This window comes from Nelumbo lutea, chromosome 6 (genome assembly GCF_056320005.1).
Source record: "Nelumbo lutea isolate HS-2025 chromosome 6, American lotus-T2T, whole genome shotgun sequence".
Lineage (NCBI taxonomy): Eukaryota > Viridiplantae > Streptophyta > Magnoliopsida > Proteales > Nelumbonaceae > Nelumbo > Nelumbo lutea.
Window position 1 is genome coordinate 70416771 of NC_142689.1, and position 24471 is coordinate 70441241.

At 39.8% G+C, this 24471-nt stretch overlaps 1 protein-coding gene across 1 annotated transcript in view; it reads left to right on the top strand.

The window, feature by feature from the left end:
- LPA3 (Low PSII Accumulation 3) overlaps positions 1-24471 on the top strand; it is a 33965-nt gene that overhangs the window by 3494 nt on the left and 6000 nt on the right. Inside the window, exons 3-6 of the mRNA XM_088949378.1 lie at positions 11015-11107; positions 11189-11251; positions 11457-11568; positions 21250-21335. Coding sequence (XP_088805504.1) covers positions 11015-11107; positions 11189-11251; positions 11457-11568; positions 21250-21335 — 354 coding nt within the window. The remainder of the gene's footprint in view (positions 1-11014; positions 11108-11188; positions 11252-11456; positions 11569-21249; positions 21336-24471) is intronic.

Below are 24471 nucleotides of genomic sequence, written 5' to 3' on the forward strand. Positions count from 1 at the left end.
GTTCCACCCAATCCCAGAAGTGGAAGAGGACGGGGTGGTAAAAGACGAGATTGGCTCATTTTTCAGATCAGAAAGAGCAAACAAAGAAGGAAACTGATCCTTTAGAGGGGCACTTCCCACCCAGGTTTGTTCCAAGAATTTTATGAAGTTACTGGAATTCAAATCATACCTGATATTAGGGGAGAAAACTGCTAGCAGGTCATGAATGGCTTTCCAAGGAGAATTGCTTGTGGTCCTAGCTCTGATTCTAGCGTCTCATCCATTATGCTCCAGCCCATGAATACTTGCCACTATTCTAGCCCATAGCTTCTCCTTCTCCAAGGGGAATCCTCACAACCACTTTCCCAACAGAGTCATATTCCTTCTCCTAATATTCCCAAGCCCCAAACCACCGCATGTCTTACTCCTACAAACTATCTCCCAGCTAACTCTATGATCCCTCTTTTCCTCTCTCGGTTCCCACAGGAAATCTCTCATTAACTTCTCCAATCTATTAGCAACCTTCACTGGGATTTTAAACACTGACAGGAAAAAGATAGGTAAATTAGCAAGCGTGGCCTTAATAAGAGTAATTCTCCCACTAAGAGAGAGGTAGTTCTTTTTCCAAGACACCAGTCTTTTTTCAAACCTTTCCACCACCGGGTTCCAAAAGCTCTCTCTCATAGGATTATCACCTAAATGCAACCCTAAGTAGTTCAAAGGCCACCCTGAGACTTCACACCCCAGCACTTCAACACTCTCCTTGAACTCTCCCTCCTCCAAATTCACCCCCACAACACAATTTTTCCCAAGGTTAACCTTCAAGTTGGATATTTGCTCAAACAGTTGTATCACCGACTTCAAATTCCTGATAAATCTCACATTACCGCCTTCACAAAACAGAATCGTGTCATCAGCAAACTGCAAGTGAGTAAGGGGGGTTTCCACCCTCCCAACTCTCCAGCCTCTAATAAGCCCCCTAGAATATGCTCTGTGAATCAATTTCCCCAAAACCTCCGCAATTAGAATGAACAAGAAAGGAGAAAGGGGGTCTCCTTGTCTTATACCCCTACTGGCTGGAAAGAAATCTACCACTATCCCATTCACTAGCACTGAGTAATGACAATTCCGAACACAACCCATAATCCACTTACACCACCTATCCCCGAACCCAGATTTAGTCAAAACTTTCCTCACAAATTTCCAGCCCACCAAGTCATAAGCCTTTTCCAAGTCCAACTTACAAACCACTCCCTTCTTCTTATCCCTCTTAAAGTTCTCCACACTCTCATTAGCAATTAAAATCTGATCAGTAATTTGTCTTCCATTCACGAAAGCTCATTGGTAGTGTGCAATGATATCTGGAAAAACCTTCTTCAGCCTCAAGGACAACACTTTTGCAATGATCTTATGGCCTAAAATCCTTCGGGTGGAAAGCATCTTTCTTTTTTGGAATTAAGTCTATAAATGTAGAGTTCACACCTGGATTGACAACTCCTCTCCTGAAAAACTCCTCAAACACCCGCAAAAGATCATCTTTCAAAATATCCCAATAGTCCTGATAAAAAGCCATCATGAACCCATCTGACCCTAGGGCTTTTGTTCTATCCATAGAGAATACAGCCTCTTTGATCTCTTCTAAACTAAAGCTTCTCTCCAACCTTCTCTTGTTCTCCACCCCTACATCTGGCCAATCCAATCCTTCTACCCACACCCTTCTACACACATGCCTTCTTAGAATAGATTTGAAGTGCTCCACACAAGCCCCAACAATCTCCTCTTGATGTACTAACTCAACTCCATCTACTACCAGTTTGGATATCAGGTTCTTCCTTCTCCTGCCATCTGCTAGAGAGTGGAAAAACCTAGTGTTTCTGTCCCCCTCTTTCACCCATTTACACCAATATTTTTGCCTCCAGCTAACTTCCTCCTTGTGCAGGCAATCCTCTAACTGTCTTCTTAAATCTCTCCTGAGCTCATTGTCTTCCTCTCCAAGTTCTCCCCTTTCTTCTTTAGAGTCAAGGCTTTCAATCTTATCCAACAGATCTCCCTTTCTTTTTTCTATCCTCCCAAACTCCATCAGATTCCACTCCTTGATTTTTTCTTTCAAAAATTGAAGTTTCTTATGGAATTTCATCCCCTCCCATTCCACCAATGGGTTACACTCATACCACCACTCCCTCACTTCGTTAGTAAACCCTGGGTGGATTAACCACATATTTTCAAATCTAAAGGGGGTAGGACCTCCATGCCTTCTTTCCTCCTTACATAACACTATGGGCCAATGATCGGAGGTCACCATTGGAAGAGCTCTAGAAGCCAAGGTTCCCCAATGATCTTCCCAATTCAGAGAGAACAGGAATCTATCCAGTTTAGAGCAAATGGGTCTAGATTGGAGATTTGACCAAGTAAATGTCTTATGGGCTAGGGGGATCTCTTTAAGCTCAAAGTCATCCACAAAGCTGTTAAACTTCCTCATGCTTTTTGTCACCCTCTGGTTAACCTTATTGGATTCCTTAGAGAATCTAATCACATTGAAGTCCCCACCCATGCACCAGGGCCCATCCCACAACCCTCTAACATCCGCCAATTCCTCCCACAATTCCTTTATCTTTCTGTAGTCATTCGGTCCGTAAACATTTGTGAGAACCCATGTAGAATCACCCTCATGCTGCTTAAACTTCACGGATACCGAGTACTTTCCGATCAACTCCTCCAGGCCTTCAACGACATTCCTCTTTCACATTGTTACAATCCCCCCGGATGCATCCCAAGAGGGGGTAGCCACCCAACTAATCCCCCTGGCTTTCCAAACACTCCGTGCCCAATTGTTATTAAACTCTGTGATAGAACAAGAATTGGAAGAAATTGATGTCTTTCTATTGAGAAAGTAGTACATATATATACATCCTTTAGATACTAAAAAGGAAGAAAATCATACAGCCTTGCAGATACAAAAAAGGAAGAAAACCATATAGCCTTGTAGATACTAAAATAGGAAGAAAATCAAAGAATAATTCCTATAGTCAAGCTATTCCTAATTGGGCTAATACTACATATTTACAGCCTATAATTTCGTAACACTCCCCCTCAAGATGGAGCATAGATGTCAATCATGCCCAGCTTGTTATAAATATAAGAAATCTGAGCTCCATTAAGAGCTTTTGTAAAGATATCTCCTAACTGCTCTCCAGTCTTCACATATGCTGTAAAGATAAAGTTTTGTTGAATTTTCTCACGAACGAAATTACAGTCTATCTCAATATGTTTAGTTCATTCATGAAAAACTGGATTCGAAACAATATGAATCGCAACTTGATTATCGCACGATAGCTTCGCTGGAACAGAGACTTTAAGACCGACCTCAGTTAAGAGTTGAGAAACTCACATAACCTCACACGAAGCTTGTGCCATTGCTCTATACTCAGATTCTGCACTAGATTGCGACACCACATTTTGCTTCTTACTCTTCCACGAAACCAAATTACCACCAATGAAAACACAATAGCCAGTAGTGGACCTTCAATCAATCTTGGAACTTGCCCAGTCTGCATCAGAAAAACACTCAATGTTACTGTGACCATGATTCCGATACAGTATCCCCCGTCCAGGAGCTCCTTTCAAGTAACACAAGATTTGTTCTAAGGTTGCCCAATGATGCACTGTAGGAGAGGACATAAATTGACTTACAATACTAACTGAGTAGGCAATGTCTGGATGAGTCACTGTGAGATAATTCAACTTTCCAACTAATCTTCTATATCGTTCAGGATCATCAAAAGCATCTCCATCCTTTGTGAGTTGCTGGTTAGGAAGCATTGGAGTACTGCATGGTTTGACCCCAGTTTCCCAGTTTCTATTAACAGGTCCAAAACATACTTCCTCTGAGATAGGAAAATGCCTCTTTTACTCCTTGCCACCTCAATCCCCAAGAAGTATTTTAGGTGCCCCAAATCTTTAGTATTGAACTGGCTCTGCAAGAAGGATTTCAAGGACGAGATTCCCTTCGTGTCACTCCCAGTGATAACAATATCGTCTACATATACAACAAGTAGAACGATGCCAAATGTGCACTTCCTCATCCCAAACCTCTCTACTGCCTGACTAAATTTTCCAAACCAAGTTCGAGGACTCTGTTTTAGTCCATACAGCGATTTTCGAAAACGACAAACTTTCCGAGACTCCCCCTGAGCAACAAACCCAGGTGGTTGCTCCATATAAACCTCCTCCTGAAGAATTCCATGCAGGAAAGCATTTTTAATATCAAGCTGGTAAAGTGGCCAATCATATGTAGCTGCTAGAGAAATAAATAATCGAACTGAAGTCAATTTTGCCACAGGGGAGAAAGTATCAGAATAGTCCACTCCATATGTCTGTGCATAGCCTTTATCCACCAGACGAGCCTTTAGGCGAGCCACTGATCCATCATAATTAAATTTGACTGCAAAGATCCACTTGCATCCAACCGCTTTCTTACCAATAGGTAAATTGACCAGATCCCAATTACCACTCTCAATCAAGGCATTCATTTCCTCAAGCATGGCATCACGCCACCCAGGGTGGGATAAAGCCTGGTGAATAGTTTTGGGAATCCCTACAGAATCAAGAGAGGCAATAAACGAACAAGAAGTAGAGGACAAACGATCATAGGTAACATAAGAGGAAATTGGATAAGTACACTGACGTTTACCTTTCTGAAGAGTAATAGGTAGATCAATATCACTAGGCATTGGATTCGATGACGAAGAAGAGATCGGTGCCGGAGTTGTCACATGAGGATTAGGTCGTCGAGAATAGACTTGAGTAATAGGTAGTTTTGGTTGAGAAGGTGGTGGTGGGGGTATTGGAACAACACTAGCGTCTGGACCGATGACATGATACACTAGTAGATCATCATCCTCTTGTGGACACACAGGTGTAGATGGAGCAGTAAAGAAAGGAAGATGTTCATGGAATGTAACATCAGCTGACACAAGATACCTGTTCAAGAGAGTAAAAAAACACCTGTACCCTTTTTGGAGACGAGAGTATCCCAGGAAGACACATTTTAATGACTTGGGGTCCAATTTGGAAACTTGCGGACGAACATCACGAACAAAACAAGAACATCCAAAGATACAAAGTTCAACAGGAAACACAGATTTATTAGAAAACAAAATCTTATAAGGGATCTGATCATTTAGAACAGTGGAAGGCATGCGGTTAATCAAAAAACACGTTGTAGAAACAACATCAGCCCAAAACTGTTTAGGAACATGTGTTTGAAATAAAAGAGCCCTGGCAGTTTCAAGAAGATGTTTATTTTTTCTCTCAGCCACTCCATTTTGAGATGGAGTATCAACACAAGATGATTGATGGAGAATTCCATTCCGAGCCATGTAAGTCTGGAAGGAATTAGAGAAATATTCTTTGGCATTATCACTTCGCAATGTTTGTACAGACACATCAAACTAAGTTTTTATTTCAACACAAAAGGTTTTAAAATGTGAAAGCAACTTAGAACGAGATTTCATTAAATAAAGCCAAGTCATACGAGATAAATCATCCACAAAGGTAACAAAATATCGAAATCCAATCTTAGACATAATAGGACAAGGTCCCCAAACATCTGAATGTATTAACTCAAAAGCATGACTAGCCCTTTTATTAACTTGAGAAACAGACGATAGACGATGATGTTTTGCAAACTGGCAACACTCACAATCTAAAGAAGATACATCATGAAACTGAGGACATAACTTCTTTAACAAAGGTAAAGATGGATGCCCCAATCGACAATGAGCTTCAAAAGGAGATAAAGTACTGGAATAGGCAATGGTCTGAGGTTCCTGGGTATCCAAAATGTACAGACCTCCTGATTCTCGTCCTTTACCAATAATCCTCTTCATCATAAGATCCTGAAACAGACAATGATTAGGAAAGAATGAGATACAACAGTTAAGAGTACGAGTGAGTATGCTAACAGATACCAAATTAAAAGAAAATTTTGGTAAACTCAATATGGATGACAAAGAAAGTGTTGGTGTCGGATTGATAGTGCCAGAACCAAGGACAAAAGAAATACAATCATCTGCTAAGGTGACTCAAGAAGGAAAAGTGTGTGATTGGAAAGTGGAAAAGAGACTAGGATTACCTGTCATATGATCTGTTGCACCAGAATCAATGACCCACTGAGAGGAAGAAGAAAGAAGACATGTATTGGTTTTACCTGACTCAGCAAGGGCAGTGATGGACTGAGAGGAGTTCTTTAATGCCTCTTGATACTGGGTAAATTTCGCATACTCATCTGCAGAAATTGTAATGGTCTGATTTGACGATGGATGAGAAGCATTACTCGTAGTTACAACATGAGCTGACTGAGACCCAGAAGACTTCTGGTTTTTCTTTAGCAATTTCTGGCAAGTCCTTTTAGTGTGTCCTGGTTCATGACAATAGTAGCAAACTACTCCCCCTGTGGCCTGAGTTCCAGCATTCCAACCACTATTACTGCCACCTCTGCTACTATTTTGAGAACGAGACCGGCTAGTTGATCCATCATTCCGACTGACAAGTGCACTAGGTTGTTGTATAGGTGAGGTATGGGAATCAGTATCTGTACGAAGGACCCTAGTAAAGACCTCTTTTAAAGAGGTAATCTCAGGATTAGACAAAATCTGTGACTTAGCACCATCAAATTGAGGATTAAGGCCAGCTAGAAAACTCATAATAGCCAACTATTCACGTTGAGTCTGCTGAACTTTGATATCAGTATTGAAAGGTAACAAGGCGTTCAATTTCTCATAAGTGCGTTTGAAATTCATGAAATAGGTCTGAAGAGACTGATCCTGTTGTTAAGCCCGATAAAATGTCTTGCAAACATAAAAAATATGAGAAATATTTTCTTTACCAGAGAATAGAAAAGCCAAATATTCCATTAGTTCTTTTACAAACTCACAGTGAGAGACATGACCGACGTACTCATTCTCAATAGAATTGCGGATTTGCAAAAACAATTGAGCGTCAATCCTTAGCCATTCAGTGCGGGTCTCATCAGTAGGAGGGTCCTTAGTCAGATGGTTGTCCTTAGAGATACTCCGTAAATACAAACGAACAGTCTTACTCCAGTCTAAATAATTAGTTCCGTTTAGTTTTTGTTCAGTGATCTTAGACAGAATGGGGATAACACTAGGCATAGCCAAGTTCTTTTGTTCAATCGCCATCATAAACATAGGAAAATAAACTTTTAACAACCAGCAAAGCCAATAAAACACACTTAAACAGAATCAGCAGCAGATGCAACACCCAAACAACAAGAAACCACAACTGGCAGCACCGAAATATCAACTGTATAAAAAGAATAGAGAAGAAAGACTTTCCTGATGGGCAAACAAACACCACAGGAGTAACACCGAGGCTGCTGTGCTACTCTTCGACCTGTTGCAGACTTGAAACCTTCTCCCGATCGAAGTGAAGAAGAGATGGGTGAAGGTGGGTAGGACGATCTGAGATTCCGCTTCCACTGGTAGGGGCGGTGAGATGCAGATGTCACTTGGAATGGGTGACCTAGAGATCGCAGCCGCTGCTCACTTGGGCAACGTAAAGAATTCAAAGCTGCTCACTTGGGCAGCAGAGGGAAGAAAACCAGAAATTAGTTTCAGATTGGAATTAGTGTCTCCAGCTCTGATACCATGCGATAGAACAAGAATTTGAAGAAATTGATGTTTTTCTATTGAGAAAGTAGTACATATATATACAGCCTTGTAGATACTAAAAAGGAAGAAAATCATACAGCCTTGTAGATACAAAAAAGGAAGAAAATCATACAGCCTTGCAGATACAAAAAAGGAAGAAAATCATACAACCTTGTAGATACTAAAATAGGAAGAAAATCAAAGAAAGAATAATTCCTATAATCAAGCTATTCCTAATTGGGCTAATACTACATATATACAGCCTATAATTTCGTAACAAACTCCATTCTCTTAGACTCTTGCAACAGCACAATGTCTGGGTCAAACCGTTTTATTACCTCTTTTATTGTCGCTCTCTTCCTTGCACTCCCAATTCCCCTCACATTCCAACTAAAAATCTTCATTCCACTTCTTATTTAAACCCCTTGCCACCTTCCACTACTTTCCCCCTTTCCTCCTATCTCCTTTTACCCCGAGAATCTTGTCTCCTACATTTCTCTTCAATCTCTCTACTTCACTCAATCTCCTCTTCTTTGTTCTGATCTCCTTCTTCCTCTTCTGTAATCTTTCTTTCAACACATTCAAATCTTCCAACCTATAGCCCAACTTCTCTACAAATTCTGCTAACAAGTCTTCTCTCACCGAGTCCTCCGCCCCTACCCTTCCTACAGAAACCCCTCCAACTCTGTCCATCTGCCCGTTCTTCCTCTCCCCTGGTCCCACCTCTGTTCTTTCCTCTCCATCCAACCTCCCTCTCCTATTACCTCCCTCCTTCCCTGTTCCTTTCCTTCCATCTCTACCCTCAATCCTTTCCCTCCTCTCCACTAACCCCTCCCCTCTTCCTTCCTCCCCTTCCCTCCTCCAAATCAACTTTCCTTCCACTTCCTTAAACACTTTTTCAATGATTTCTTGCACTTTTTCACTCCTATAACTTCCTTCCCTCACCTTCCCACTTTCCTTCATCCCCCTCTCCCCCTCCTCGGAGAGCCCGCCTTCTAGCACGACTGCATAATCATGGGCTACAGGACATGGAACAGAAACAAAATCTAGAACCAAAGACACAGGAGACACATTTGTAGCACAAACCGAATTCACTTGGTTACCTGGGATTGATGGACAAACTAGAAAAGGACTGCTCCCGGCCTCCCTCTCTTGTTCCAGAGGTTGGTAAACATCTGTCTCCCTTAGTTGGTTGGGAAGTACTTCTGTCCTTTGGTCAACTTTGTGATCTTTCCCCTTTACCCCTGGTTTACCCCTTCTAATAATCCTTTCACACTCTGTAATCTTGGAAATGAGTTGACCCGATTGCAATCTACCCCCTGAAATAAGCTTGCAATATTCCACCCATCCAAGTCACCACCAGCACAACTCCCTTCGTCGTTTACACTGCCCACGCTAGTACCATCAGCAGAATGGACCTCCGCTTCTTCATCTCCTTCACTGCACTGCGCCCAGCCTTCATCCTTCTCTTCCCTCAGGGAAACCCCTTTGCCCCGACCCACATGATAGTTTAAGTTATCACGTGGGTCCTTCAAATGGATCCCCCTTTCAGAGTTACGCCCACCTGACCCGCCTGCGTGACCTTTTAAGTTGTCACGTGGGCCCTTCCAAAATTGTCCCGGCTCAACCTTCACCCCGCCCGAGCCACCGGCCACCTTCAATGGCTCAGACTAGACCTTTCGGCTCTCCAATCCATCCTGTCTTTTTGCCATGTCAGCAAAGGAAGAGAATCCCGCCATTAAGTTGTTTAATTCAAACCTATTTGAAATATTTTCCTTAAAAAGATTTCTTGTCATTTGGTTTTCCCCAATTGGCTCAGTAACCCCAAAACAACCTTTCATCTGCTCCACCTTTTCAACTCCCAACCTAAGCCCTCCACGTGTCCACCACCCCACCAGCTCATCATCTTCTACCTTAAGAACACCTCCCCACCACGACCATTCAACTTCAGAGGCCACCCACACCTTGTACTAGGCTTCATCCGAGCATATTTCAATGACCCTCAGCAGGTTCTCGTGCCTAAGACCAGCAACCTGTAACTCCACAGCACCCAGAAAACGTTTATCAGCTTTCATCAAGATGCCTCCCAGACAATGCACGATGTGTTCAAGAACAGAGTTCCACTAGAGGTGAAGTGGAAGGCCTACAGGCTTCAGCCGGACACAACCATCTTGGACTTCGACTTCATTGCATAATGGACTCCATTTCTGAACCTGTATCAGAGATCCATCCACCACTACTGCTTTAAAACTTAGCTCCTGGTCGCCTACATCAAGCACGACTTTCGTCTCTGCAAAAGGGAACAACATAGTTTCACTCCCAGATCCTAACTCTCCTGCCACTGTACACAGAACCCTTCTCCAGTCTGTCACTCCTCTATCGGCCACTAACACCCTTCTTTTCTTCCCACTCATCCTTCCCTGCTCCTACCAATAATCTTCGAAGACTAGAAGTGCAAGCAACCACCACTTCAGTCGGAATGCCTTGCACTTCTACGCTCCCAGAGGAACTAATTGAAACTGCCCCCTCCTGAGCTTTTTTACCTTGGTCTTTGGATTTTTGACCATTTCTCTTCACCCTCTCTTCTCTCTTCACTTCCAAGGCTACAAGAAAAGACTGTAGCACCTTCACAAAGTCCATCCACCCTTTCCATAGTCTCCCTTCTGGCACACACAGCAATTGCTTTCCACTTGTTCCAAAAAGCTCCACCACAGAGATAAACCATCCCTTTCTGTTTCTTTTCAATTCTGTTACATATTTCTTACCTGGGACAGCCATTGAATTTGTCCATCCAATCACCTTACCAGAGTTGATAGCTCCATCTATGAAACCTTTCAACCAGACGATGACCTCCTTTGACACCAACACAGTCACCCTGTTATTCTCTCTGATTTTCAAAATGTCCTCACCTTTGATCCTTTCCTCTTCGAACTTGAAAGTCTTGGCTTCGATCAACACCTCAGACCTCCACCTTCCTACTACTCTGAACCTTCCCTCGTTCTCCATTCTCCCTCTCAGTATGCCTATGTATTTTTTCTGGAGATCATTTATCAATGAAAGGTGCTAGAAACTGGAATTTGAGATCATGGTAATACTTTTTTTTTTCAAAAATGGTGAACAAAGGGAAAATGCTTATTGAGAAAAGGGAAAATAGGGTCGATTTAGCTAGACAACCTGTTTTGGGATTTTTTTTTTATTAAATGTTTTCCATATAATCAACTTTCTGATCTTCTGGATTCATCTCCCTTTATTTTTCAGATTTTGTCGAATGTGAAAAAAAAAATACGTGTAACCCAGTGGAGAGTTGCTTTGGCCATTAATACATCGTGTTTTTTTTTTTTTTTTTATATCCTAAATGAGTTTAGGGATCTTCAGATGAGTTCATTGATGCCAACATCCAACTTGCCTTGGCTGTTGTTAGGAAGCTCCAAGAGAGAAAAGGAACCAGGGCGTGCATTGTGAGGATTCTTTTTCTTTCATATCATGATTTATATTCTTCTGTTGAAATATAAGTACTGAAATAATCTATTATAATCCAGGTTTTTCCTGACAAACCAGAAAAGCGCAGGGCTTCAGAGCTCTTCAAAACAGCTTTTGATACGGTATGGAAATGGTCATTTAACTAATTTCTTTTAATATCTTATAACAAATAGAAGTTGGATTAAACTTTTTCTGCAGCAGGTATATAACTATGTATTTAAATGTGGAAGCTTTTTAGAATACATAGTCTTATAAAGATGTCTTATGAACAACTTTCTAAGTGCCACTTCTTTGGTTTTCTAACAGATATATATTTTTTCCTTTCAGATTAATGGTATAACATTAGGATCCCTTGATGATGTTCCCAGTGGGCCTGTTATATCATTCTTCAGGTCTATAAGAGACACCTTGGATTTTGATTTTGAAGATGATAATGAAGGTTAGTTACTGCACACCTAGTCCTGTAGTGTTTCATGCTTTTTGAGAGACACTTCTACCATGTTTGCTTTTGGAGCATTTAAAAAAGGAAAAAATGAACCTGTGCACCTAAGGTTTAAGCTATCAACTTTAAATTGAAAATCCAGAGTCATGTTCTGTTGGGTAGTATATCAGGAGTATTTTCTTTCTATCAGACACAATAATGTTTTAGACTTAAGAGGAATAAAGCATATTTGTAAGTAAAGCAAAGGCTTTCAATAAGGAGCCTGGCAACAGTGGGAGAGAGAGTGAGAGAAAAGAAAATTTTACAGTGAGGCATCTATTGCCATGGAATATTGGTTTAATCATGCTGTAGTTTCATTATATGTTTTCAAATCATTATTGACCTAGATGGTTGAACCATTCAACCTGTCACCCAGCAGGGAAGACAGTTTGGTTTAACCTTAAACCTATTAATTTACAAAAATTTGGTGACTTGTTCAATGAACTGGTGACCTAGATGGTTGAACCATTGATTTGTTCAAACCATTCAATCGATGATGGTTAAGATGGTTGAGATATTTTGGGTAAGAAGGTAAGTGAAATGAAAGAGGCATTAGGCTTCAAATGAATATAAATCATCATCATCATTAAACTTGTTCATGGACTAGGCTTGGGAATAGCTTTTGGCAAAATTTGAATGGGCCCAACCTGAAACCTCAGCCTGAAACAGTGTAAAACTGAGCCCAAAGCCTGGCTTATGAACATGTCTAATCATCCTCATTCAAGTCTTGTCCCAACTCCCAATTGTATGGGGTTGACTACTTGAATCCTGTTTTCACTGTTGGTTCGGCTGTTTTAATTTGTATGTTTATCTTTGTTGGGTCTTGAGTCATTAGTTATTGGGCCTTAGTTACTGGGCCTAATCTTATTTAGTGTTTATTTTGACTAGGTGTCCCATCACTAATCAGGGGCATTCTTGTCTATTTATGTAACATTATGTAATGTCCTTATATATAATAGATTAGGGCTGGCTGAGCATCATTCTGCCGCCCATCTCATTTCTTCTTCTTCTTCTTCTTCCTCTTCTTTTCTCATTCGACAACCCTATTTCAGCAAACATGGCATCAGAGCACTGATCTTTTGACTGGTTACAGCAGCCGCCTCTTCTTCTACTCACAGGTAACTCTCCCATCTTTCTTTTTGGTTGCTGCAAAGAAACCCTAGGGTTGGTCGTAGAACACAGCTAGACCTACATCTAGGGTTTCCCTTGGTTGTAGGGCCCAAGGGGAGTTAGACCCAGAGGCTGATGCCCTAATAGACGCAGTACAGCAGATTGTATCCATTCGGCTAAGATAGATCTGTGTAGAACAGATCTAGGCGGAAGGACTAATCTCAGCAGTCCTAGAACTGTTCATGGGTGAGGTTATAACCTGCGATAGTAGTGCTTAGCACACAGTAGAAGCCAACACAGCAAGTTGCAGGCTGCGGCAGCAGTATTTAGAACACAACAGAAGGTAGCACAACAAAGTATAATCGGTGACAGCAGTATAGGGCACAGTGTGCAGTGTAGTACTCGGTGTTTCAGCTCTGTGTCGGGTTCTCAGGACTGAGTTTACAATGCAGCAAGTTCTGTAAGTGTGAAACAGTTCTTTATATAGTGCGTTTACAGTTTTGACATTTACAAGTAAGTGAAGATGTCTTCCATATCCGGGGAAGTGTCTTCTATAGATGTTAGGGCTTGTGGGAGGTCTCCTAATTAGGAGAATCCAAATCTGCACAGCCTACAGATCACAAGTGTGTTGTTGGATGAGTACAACTTCAGAGAATGGTCTGTCTCAGCCATGCTTTTCATCACATCCCGTGAACTCACTGGTTACTTGGATGGGTAGAAGAAGGAACCAGAAGTGGGGAGTGCTGAATATGCAGCTTGGCGCAAAGAGAATGCTACAGTTATGTCCTGGCTACTTGCCTTAATGACTCCAAGAGTAGCTAGGACTGTTCAACATTTCTCCACGGCTGCCAAGATATGGGAAAAATTTCTAAAACCTATGGGCAAAAAAAGAATAATGCCAGAGTTTATAGACTGAATCAAGACATTGCTGCCTTGAGGCAAGGAGATATGAGTGTTGCAACATATTTTGCTACACTAGAAGGACTATGGGAAGAGTTAGATCACCACCTTATTATTGATTGGGAGAGTGCCGGAGACAAAGAAAAGCATGACAAACAAATTGAAGAGGGTAGAGCATTTAAGTTTCTGGCTGGCCTAGATCCTATATATGAGAGCATAAGGTCCCAAATTCTGGGAAGGGATGAAATGCCAGACTTACATCATGTTTACTACCTTGTGAGGAATGAAGAGGTGAGAAGAAAAGAGATGCAGGTTGATACTCAAACAAAACTAGCTGAACAGTCTGTGGAGCATTCGGCCCTAATCTCTACAAATCAAAGGGGAAACAGGCACTTTGACAAGAGACATCTGAAGTGCACCCACTGTGGAGGGGAAAGGCATGTTAAAGAGACCTGTTGGGTTCTCCATCCGCATCTGAAGCCATCTGCATTGAGGAAAGATAAGAAGCATCTGAAGGGTCAATCTGCAAGTGTGAATTTGGCTACGGGTCAAAGTGATGATGGTTCAAAACACTCATCTACAGTTACTTCCTCTTCCATGGGACAGACTACTAATTCCCCTCGAACCGGGTCCTTGGGTTTTACTGCCGATGAGGTAGAGGTACTTAGCCGGGCCTTAACTTGTCTAAGGACCAATTCTCTTCCATCCTCCTCCCTTGTTAGATCAGGTATTGTCTCTGCCTTTAGTGCAACTAGTACTATTGATCCTGCCTCTTGGATTATTGATTCTGGTGCAACCGACCACATGACACATGTCTTCTCTATTTTCTTCCTATAATTTAATGTCTGGCCATGATAAAATGAGGGCTGCTGATGGTTCTCTCTCTACCATCTCTGGGAAAGGAGTGGTTAACCTAAGCAAGGACCTCTCACTAAAATCTGTCTTGCATGTTCCCAATCTTTCTTCAAATATCTTATCTGTTTCAAAGCTTACCAAAAGTTTGAATTGTAGCATAACCTTTTTTCCTACTCATTGTGTCTTTCAGGACAGATTGACGAAGAGAACAATTGGGAGCGGTCATGAGTGTGGAGGTCTCTACTACCTTGATGCAGACATCAGTTTGGCCTTGCAAACATCTGCTACTTGTAGTCAGTCCAATGTGGAGTCAATAGCTAGGTTACATCTGTGGCATGCTAGGCTAGGTCATTTACCTTTTTCATCATTGGAAGTGTTGTTTCCAGAATTATTCAAAAGTGTTTCAAGTAAAGAGTTAGTTTGTGAAGTCTGTCAACTATCAAAGCAATGTAGAATTGTTTATTCAACTTCAAGTAATGAAATTCGAGCTTCTTTTGACTTAGTCCACTCTGATGTTTGGGGCCCCTCTCCTATTATTTCTGTTGATGGCTTTCGATACTTTATCAGTTTTATTGATCACTATTCTCGATGCACATGGATCTACTTATTAAAAGCACGAGAAGAAGTGCTGTGGGTAACTATGACATTTTGCAAAATGATTGAAACACAATTTAGTACGAAAGTCAAACAATTCAGGTCAGATAATGTTGCAGAATACTTTGAAAGATCCTTGAATCTGTTTATGGAGGATGCTGGAATGATTCATCAGTCATCTTGTGCTAGTACCCCCCAACAGAATGGGGTTGCTGAGCACAAGAATAGGCACCTATTGGAGACTGCTCGAGCCTTACTATTTCAGCACAAAGTTCCAAAAAGCTATTGGTCTCAAGTAATCCTTACTGCATCATATCTGATAAATCGAATGCCATCCAAGGTATTGGGGATGAAAACTCATTTTTCTGTTCTTTGCCCTCATCTTCCTGACTTTTCTCTTCCACTGAGAGTCTTTGGTTGTGTATGCTTTATACATGTCAAGGATCCGAAGAAGACCAAATTGGATCCTAGGGCTACAAAGGGAATCTTTCTAGGGTACTCCCCTACTCAGAAGGGATACAAGTGTTATGATCCAGTCACCAAGAAAAAATGTCACAAAGGATGTGGTATTCTTTGAGTCTCAATCCTATTTTCACTCTTCCCAGAATCCTCTTCAGGGGGAGACTAGTAGGATGGAAGAGGATTCTTCTGTTTCCCCATTCTTTGTACCTCTCTTGACCTCAGGCCTTCCATTTTCTCCTCCCGATCCACCTAGTTGTAGTATCCCGGGTGAATCTAGTGAGGCTCCCATTGTACGAGCTACTACTAGTGGTGTCGCAAATATTACTGAAGACTCCAATAGGCTGCAAAGAGATATCAGAATCACCTATAATAGAAGGAAGAAGGGTCCTCTAACTCATGACAGCGACCAATTGGACTAGGATCAACCTGTCTCAGAAACTTAAGGTAATCCTATCAGTTCCTCTGACTTGGATCTTCCTATTGCCCTTCGTAAGTCTACTCGTTCTTGTACTATCAGATACCCCATTGCTGATTTTGTGTCTTACTCAAATTTGTCTCCTCGTTATTGTTCTTTTGTGTCTGCTCTATCTTTTGTGCATGTTCCTATCAGGTATTCTAAGGCAGTATCTGACCCAAAATGGAAAGAGGCTATGGACAAAGAAATGAAAGCCTTAATGAAAGCAAGGACTTGGGAATTAGTGGATCTATTAGAAGGGAAAGGCACTGTTGGATGCAAGTGGGTGTTCACTGTGAAGCATAGGGAGGACGGGTCCATTGAGAGGTACAAGGGTAGACTGGTAGCAAAAGGGTTTACTCAAAAAGAAGGGATTGACTACAAAGAAACCTTTGCTCCGGTGGCAAAACTCAACATAATTCGAGTTCTATTATCATTAGCTGCAAATTTCTCATGGGAGCTACATCAGTTGGACATGAAGAATGCTTTCTTGAATGGCGACCTGCATGAAGAGGTGTTCATGGATCCTCCACCAGGTTATGGTTTTGGCAAGAAGGTATGTAGACTGAGAAAAGCCCTATATGGCCTTAAGCAGTCCCCTCGAGCTTGGTTTGAGAAGTTATGTGGGGTCATGAAGAAAGGGGGTTACACTCAAAGTGGGGTAGATCATACCCTATTCATAAGGAAGAGAAATGGCAAATTTACGACACTTATTGTCTATGTGGATGATATGGTAATTACAGGGGATGATCAGGAAGAGATTAAAAGACTAAATGAGGTTTTGGTTGCTGAATTTGAGATCAAAGATCTGGGCCAACTGAGATACTTTCTTGGGATTGAAGTTGCAAGATCCAAAGAGGGCATTTATATATGTCAGCGGAAATACATCATTGATCTTCTTCAAGAGACAGGCATGATGGGGTATAGGCCAGCTAATACTCCAAAAGAACAGAATCATGGTCTACAGGTGTCAGTAGGAGAGGACTACCTTGATAAGGAAAGATACCAAAAGCTGGTGGGGAAGTTGATTTACCTGTCCCTCACTCGCCCTGACATTGCTTATGTTGTACATGTTGTCAGTCAGTTCATGCACACTTCTAAAGTACCTCACATGAAAGCTGTGGAAAGGATCCTCAGATATTTGAAGTCTTGCCCGGGGAAAGGGATTATGTTCAGAAAAAACAGTAAAATTGAAGTTGAAGGATATACTGATGCAGATTGGGCTGGCTTTGTTGGGGACAGGAAGTCTACTTCTGGGTACTGTACCTTTGTTGGAGGAAATTTAGTTACATGGAGTAAAAAACAGAATGTGGTTGATAGATCTAGTGTAGAGGCCGAGTACCGAGCTATGGCTCATGGTGTTGCTGAGCTCTTATGGCTTAAGATCTTGCTTGGTGAACTTGGAATAAAGATTGAGTGCCCTCTCAGGTTGTATTGTGACAACAAGGCTGCCATCAACATTGCAAATAACCCAGTGCAACATGATAGAACGAAACATATTGAGATAGACCATCACTTTGTTAGAGAAAGAATTGTCTCAAGAGAACTCTGCATTCCTTATACTCCCTCCGAGATGTAGATTGCAGATGTTCTGACTAAAGGGCTAGCTACAGTGAAATTCATGGACTTACTTGGCAAGCTAAACATGATTGACATCCATGCTTAGCTTGAGGGGGAGTGTTGGTTCGACTGTTTTAATTTGTATGTTTATCTTTGTTGGGTTTTAAGTCATTATTTATTGGGCCTTAGTTACTGGGCCTAATCTTATTTAGTGTTTATTTCGACTAGGTGTCCCATCACTAATCAGGGGCATTCTTGTCTATTTATGTAACATTATGTAATGTCCTTATATATAATAGATTAGGGCTGGCTGAGCATCATTCTGCCGCCCATCTCATTTTTTCTTCTTCTTCTTCTTCCTCTTCTTTTCTCATTCGACAGCCCTATTTCAGCAAACATTCACCATTCTGTTCTGTTCAGTGCTGCATCCATCATTAAATTCATCATCTTCATCATCCATGCCTTATCCTAACTATATAGGATCAGCTACATGAATCTTGTTTCGCCAATCTGTTCTATTAAAAAGCCATAGCCACTATTAAATTATTAGTGCTTAAATCATTTCTTACTACTACCCATGTCCTTTTTTGTCTACCTTGAGCTCTTCTAGCCTCTTCAATGTGTAACAAATCACTTCTTCTAACTAGTGTAGTTGGTGGTCTTTTATGCACGTGCCCAAACCATCTTAGGCTACTCTCTCTCATTTTAACTCCTATTGGAGCTACTCCTAGGTTCCCACAGATAACTTCATTCTAGACATGTTTCTTGACTGCCTGACACTTCACTCCATACAACATAGCTGGCCTTATAACTATTTTGTAGAAATTTTCTTTTAATTTAGGTGGTATTTTCCTATCACATAAAAATCCACATGCATCCCTTCATTTTCCCATTCTGCTTTAATTCTTTGGGTGACATCCCTCTCAATCTCTCCCTTATTATGAATTATTGAACTAATTTCTGATAAACAAATATATATTGAACCAAGGTACTGGAAATGATCACATTGTGTTAGGAACTCAAGTGACAAACCAGTAATTCAACAATTATACTTTAGAAGAAAGAAAAAGGCTGGAAGCCACATCAGCAGAAACCTAAGAAGTTGAAAGCAAGAAACGTTGCAAAATCACCTAACATGTTAAATACATTTGTCAATTCTTTCTCTTGATTGAATAAGCCTATATAAAGTCTGTATGTAATAAGAGGAATAATAGATTTTCCACCTTTGACAATCTCTCTCTCTCTCTCTTCTCTCCCTCTCCCTCTACTCCCTGTGCATTGAGGAGGTTGCACCCCCTTAACACATTGAGTTATCTCTTGGTCTCCAATCCCAAGGGTATCTTGATTTGCACTCCTATTATTACTAAATTTACATGTCATATACTCTGTTTTGATCTTATTTTAAAACCTCTTGTTTCCAAGGCATTTGTCCATAAGCTTAATTTTGCATTTAATCCTTCATCAGTTTCATCAATTAAAACAATGTCATCCGCAAACGACATGCACCATAAACTTCCCCCGAGTATGTTTAGTCAATTCATCTATGATCAATGCAAATAGATAAGGGTTAAGTGTTGAACCTTGGTGAAGACCCATAGTAACTATAAAATCTGAAGTCTCTCCCACTAGTGTTCTAACTTTGGTTGTTGCCCCCTCATATATATCCTTAATTGGGTTTATATTACCTATTTTGAACCCCTTTCTTTTTTGAGACCCACCATATTATCTCTTTAGGAAATCTATCATATGCCTTTTCTAGATAAGTGAGCACCATATTAAGATCTTTCTTCTTGTCTCAGAACTTTTCTATCAATCATCTTAAAAGAAGTATAGCTTTCATGGTTGATCTCCTTGGCATAAAGCCAAATTGGTTCTCTGATACACTTGTTTCAAGTCATAATCTTTGTTCAATTATTCTATCCCAAAGTTTCATAGTGTGCAGCCCGTCATTAAATTATGGACCCTTAAGTCATTTGTTATTACTTCCACTCAAGTCCTTTTTGGTCTGCCCCTAGCTCTTCTAGCCCATTTGATTTGTAATAGATCACTTTTTCTAATAGGTGCTGTAAAAGGTCTTCTATGCATGTGACCAAATCATCTCAATATTCTTTCTCTCGTTTTATCACCTATTGGAGCTATTCCTAGGTTCCTTTGTATGACTTTATTTCTAACCTTGTCCTTTCTACTTTTACCATTTTCCATCTTAATCATAACTTCAAGTAAGTATCACTAATAAAAAAAATCTATTTGCATAATTGAGAGGAGGATGTAGATGTTAGGGCTTCACTTATGGTATGTAAGAAATGGGAAAGGGTTTTCACCATAAAATCATTAATATGCTATAGTCACTTCCACCTTTGATGGACAACTTACTATTGCATTATTTAACCTAAAATCCTACATCTCTCACCAATTTGTGTACGTCAGCAAACCTATAACGTTGCCATCATCACTTCCACCGTTGATGTGTCAACTCACCAGTCATCATTAAACTTAAAGGCCATTGCCACCATCTCCAACAATCCTACCATTGTGTATTTCAAGAAATTGATGAGGGGTGATGCCAACCCACCAATCGAGAAAGAAAAACAATAAACAAGTGGTCATTGGTATCTCTCTCTCTTCTTCTTCTTTCCACCACATCCACTGTGTTACTGACACTATCACTGCGGTTTATCTCTTTTGCTCATTTCTATTCCCATAAGTCTTGTGTATTATGAAACTTCCTAGGGTTTTGAAAGTCTAATTAGGTCACATGTTGAAACATACAAATACAACCTGGATGGTTGAACTGGTGAACTGTCACCCAAAAAGAAAATGGGTTGGCTACCATTCTGGGTTTTAAAACATTGGTTCCATTGGCATTGTGCCACCAAAAGATAACTACTTTTATTTACGTTATATTGAGTTGAGAACCTAGAGTGATGTTTGGTTGGGAAGAGTGTATTAGGAGAACTTTTCTTTCCATTAGGTGTAATGATGTAATCAGATTTAAGAGGAAAAATGGCATATTTTCAGAAAATGAGAGGCTTTTAATGTGGAATCTTGCAACTTTGAGAAGAAAAAAAGGAAAAAGGAGTCCAGTGAGGCATCTATATTTGAACTGCAACTTGTGTTGATTAATGCTGTATACTGAGGCATCTATTGGCATAGAATGTTGATTTATGCATAGCCTAGCTTCATTTTTATTGTGCACTCTGAAGAATACTACTGCATGGGGGGTGGTTCTCATCCACTCAAAAGATCAGGGCGATGAGAAGACATTCTTCCTCATAATTATGATTGTGGTTTATAACGAGGGATTTAAAGAATGTTATTCCTATAGGGGTAAATGGATCTTGTATTTTCTTTTCTATCTTCTTCGGACAAAAAAAAAAAAAAATGAAAGAGGATGCTTCCTGAACTAAAAATGTCAACCAGTTAGTGGATACCATTCTACTACCTTGCTTACCCTGTGCCCATGATTAATCTTATTTGGTTAAAGTCTTTGATGATTATCATCAGAGTCATTGCCAAAAAAAATTCCTTTGTGCTAAAATGAAGAATAATGTTGATAATGAAGCACTATTTGCTTTTCATTTTTTTTCCTTTTTCTCTTTCTTTTTAAATCTCATGTGCATGTGTTGTTTTTTAAAGAATTTACATTACATACTTCAAAAGTTTGCACTTATCTCAAAATTGGAGGTCATTTCTAATTGATGCAGGCCGTTGGGAGTCTGATGAGCCACCATCACTTTTTGTATTTATCAACTGCAGCACACGTGAGCTTTCTATTATAGAGAAGTATGTGGTATGGGATCTTTACTCTAATAGGCTCCTTGAAGTACTGTGTTTTGTGCCTGGAGTGATAACCTGATCCCAGTATGTCAGCTTTATACCTACCAGTAAAAATCAAAATCCTTCCATTGCTTGTATCCCTTTATCAATGTTATGCTAATTTAGGATACAAATGCAGATATGGGAAATAGGCACTTGAGGTTGTCTCTGTTTAAACTTGCCACAAAATCTTGTCAAGTAATTTAAGGGTTGCCAAATTAAAAGTAGGGCATGTGAGGGTACTTGAGCACTAGATTATCTGTTTAATTTATTAACAAAAAATAAACAAAATAAAAAAAAGATAATAAGAGTAACCTGGATACTTTTCGCAGAGGGTTTTTTGCCTTGTTCAGAGTCCAAGTGGCTGTTCTAGATGGTCAGTCCCTTCCAGAGACAACACTAGGTACATTCATCCTTTTCCAGCTGTTAAATCTGAAGCTTAGCTGCATGGGTAATTGGAATTCAGACCTGAACTACATAACAGAAGCTGCTGTGGATGTGCATCTGGCAGATTGGGGCTCATTATTGCTGAGTTTCTCAAGGCCCCAATTTGCAGGATGGACAACATTAGATCTGCCCCATCTCTTTTTTGATTGTAAAATAAGAAAAAACTTCATTGAAGAAAAAAACATGATACAATTACAACATATAGTGTGATGAGATAGATTCAGTACTAAAAGTATTACACTCCTAACAACCACTGGAAAAGGGAAAAGGCATCTCAAATGCATCCATTACTAAAAATCTGAGGATAAGATTCAGTATAAAAGTTGGAGTCAAAGGAGTCTCTAGAAGCCTCTTAAAACTCTATCAAAACCAATTGATGCAAGAGAAAAGAATCCAAAGGTGAAACTTTTTGAATTTTTATGTATTTTTGTATTCTTAAACAGCAGGGTATTTTGGACATTTTATGTATGTGGGACCCAGGTCTAATTGCTTGATTTTTCTAGTCATAGTTTAGTTGGGTTTAGAATTTTAGTCATTGGTAATTAGTGGAGTTATTGAGTTTTCTTATGATAGTGGCAATTCTGTAATTTTTCCTAGTTCTAGTAGGATTGGGCACCCCAATATATATATATATATATATATATATATGTGTGTGTGTGTGTGTGTGTGTGTGTGTGTGTGTAAAGTGAAAAACGTGAAGATTATGTATGGATGGAGTTTATTTAAGATTTTACATCCTATGCCAAGCAATGTTTTAAAAGAAATGATACCGCTTTTCCCTTTGGGTGGTGGGTAAGTGGTTCAACTGTCTGGGTCAACTTATGAGTTCAAATGCAAACAATCCAGAGTAGGAAATAGGGTTATGAATCCTATTATTAACAATGGATATAGCATTAAACAAGATGGAATGGTGAAACAAGATTCATGTTGCTGATCCCATATGGTTGGGACAAGGGTTTGATGATGATGATGATGATGATGACTCATTTCTTAAAATAAAGAACAAAGACATGAATACATAACTCTTCATTTCTAAGCATGCTAGTACCATGCTTTAGTTATCTTTTATATTTATTTGTTTTTAAGCTAAGTATGGCTTTCAATACTTACATCCCACCATTTCCATATTGGTAATTTGGTATTGGTGTCATAGTGTGAATATGCTAAGTAGGTTTGACGACCAAGGTGTCATAGGTGTTAATTATTTATAAATATGTTCCTTGATTCATCTAAATGAGCATACTATTGATTATAACATGGAGTGTTACATAGGTCTGTTGCCTTGCTTAATCGCCAAGATATTTTTTAAAGGCTTCTCTTGGATACTTTTATATTCTTAATTTGAGATTATAGTAATAAAATAGATATTATTAAACTAAATCATTTGGTTGGAATACATGAAACCATTCAAATGGCTGGTGAAAGACATGACAATATCTATCCAATGGGGTGGCTGATTACTTTGCAAAACGGGGGGGGGGGGGGTGCATAAGTCTGAACTATTTTGAGCTTGGTTGTAATTCTGTTTCTGGATGGGGCTGCATCTCACACTTCTGTTGGATGTTTATTGTAATTCTTTGATGTAACCATTCTCTTTGTAATAAATATTTTATCATTTATCAAAAAAACTAAATCATTTAGTTTAAGTTAAAATACTGATTTCTTTTTATTACTTTTTTTTCATTTGTTAGGGTCCAATCGTGTATACTGCCTTGAACTCTCGAAGACTTCAAAGCATGAGCTGATAAACAATGTTTAGGAAACCAGACTGGACTAGCCAGTTGGGCCGGTTGAACCGTGACCCAATCCCTAGCCAGTTTGGTCATACCCAAAAAACCAGTCAAAACCAGCTGACTGGTTGGTTTTACTAGAGAACTGATGAACCGGTCCTTGTTTTATATAACTGCCCAGGTCACTAATTGAGTGGAATTTTCAAAATGTTAATGTCAAGATTTGAACCCCCGATCTTTTATTCATATATGATGTCTTTGTTACTATTAAGCCATTCCTTTGTGCTTATTTATGCCTTTTTAATGTATATATTGCTTTAATACATACATATTTTAAAGAAAATCTTGGTTAAAGAGGCTTGAACCCTAGTAATTTGCTTTAAAAATTAAGGAACTAGCCATCTGTCCACCACATTCAAGTGTGACTATTATTTGTAAAATATAGTGTATGTAGTATTTAACTATTGATATGATATATTACTTCATCATGGTTTGGCCTCCGGTTTGACCATGGTTGAGCCTCTGAACCATGAACCTTTCCTTTCTCCAGTTCTATGCCTAGTCCTGTTTTCTGAACATTCTGATAAGCATGGAAGAACTCAAAATTTTATTCAATCAACACATATTGATTATTTTGATCATCATCATCATCATCGTTTTGTTCTTCTTTTCTCCTTTTCCTAGGACAAAAATAGAGGCTCATCCCCTCTATTTTTTCTGAAATTTCTTTTCTATTTTCCATTATTTTTCATGAAATGTTGTTTTTCTATGTTTCAAATGATGCTTATACATTTTTTATGAAGATTACAATTAATAGTGAAAGATGGTTACTGCTTGCTATGGAACCTAAGGAATTACCCTAGGATTTATAGTTTTTACTCAAAAAAACCCATCACCTAGGCAACTAGGCAACAATTGATAGTGAAAGATGGG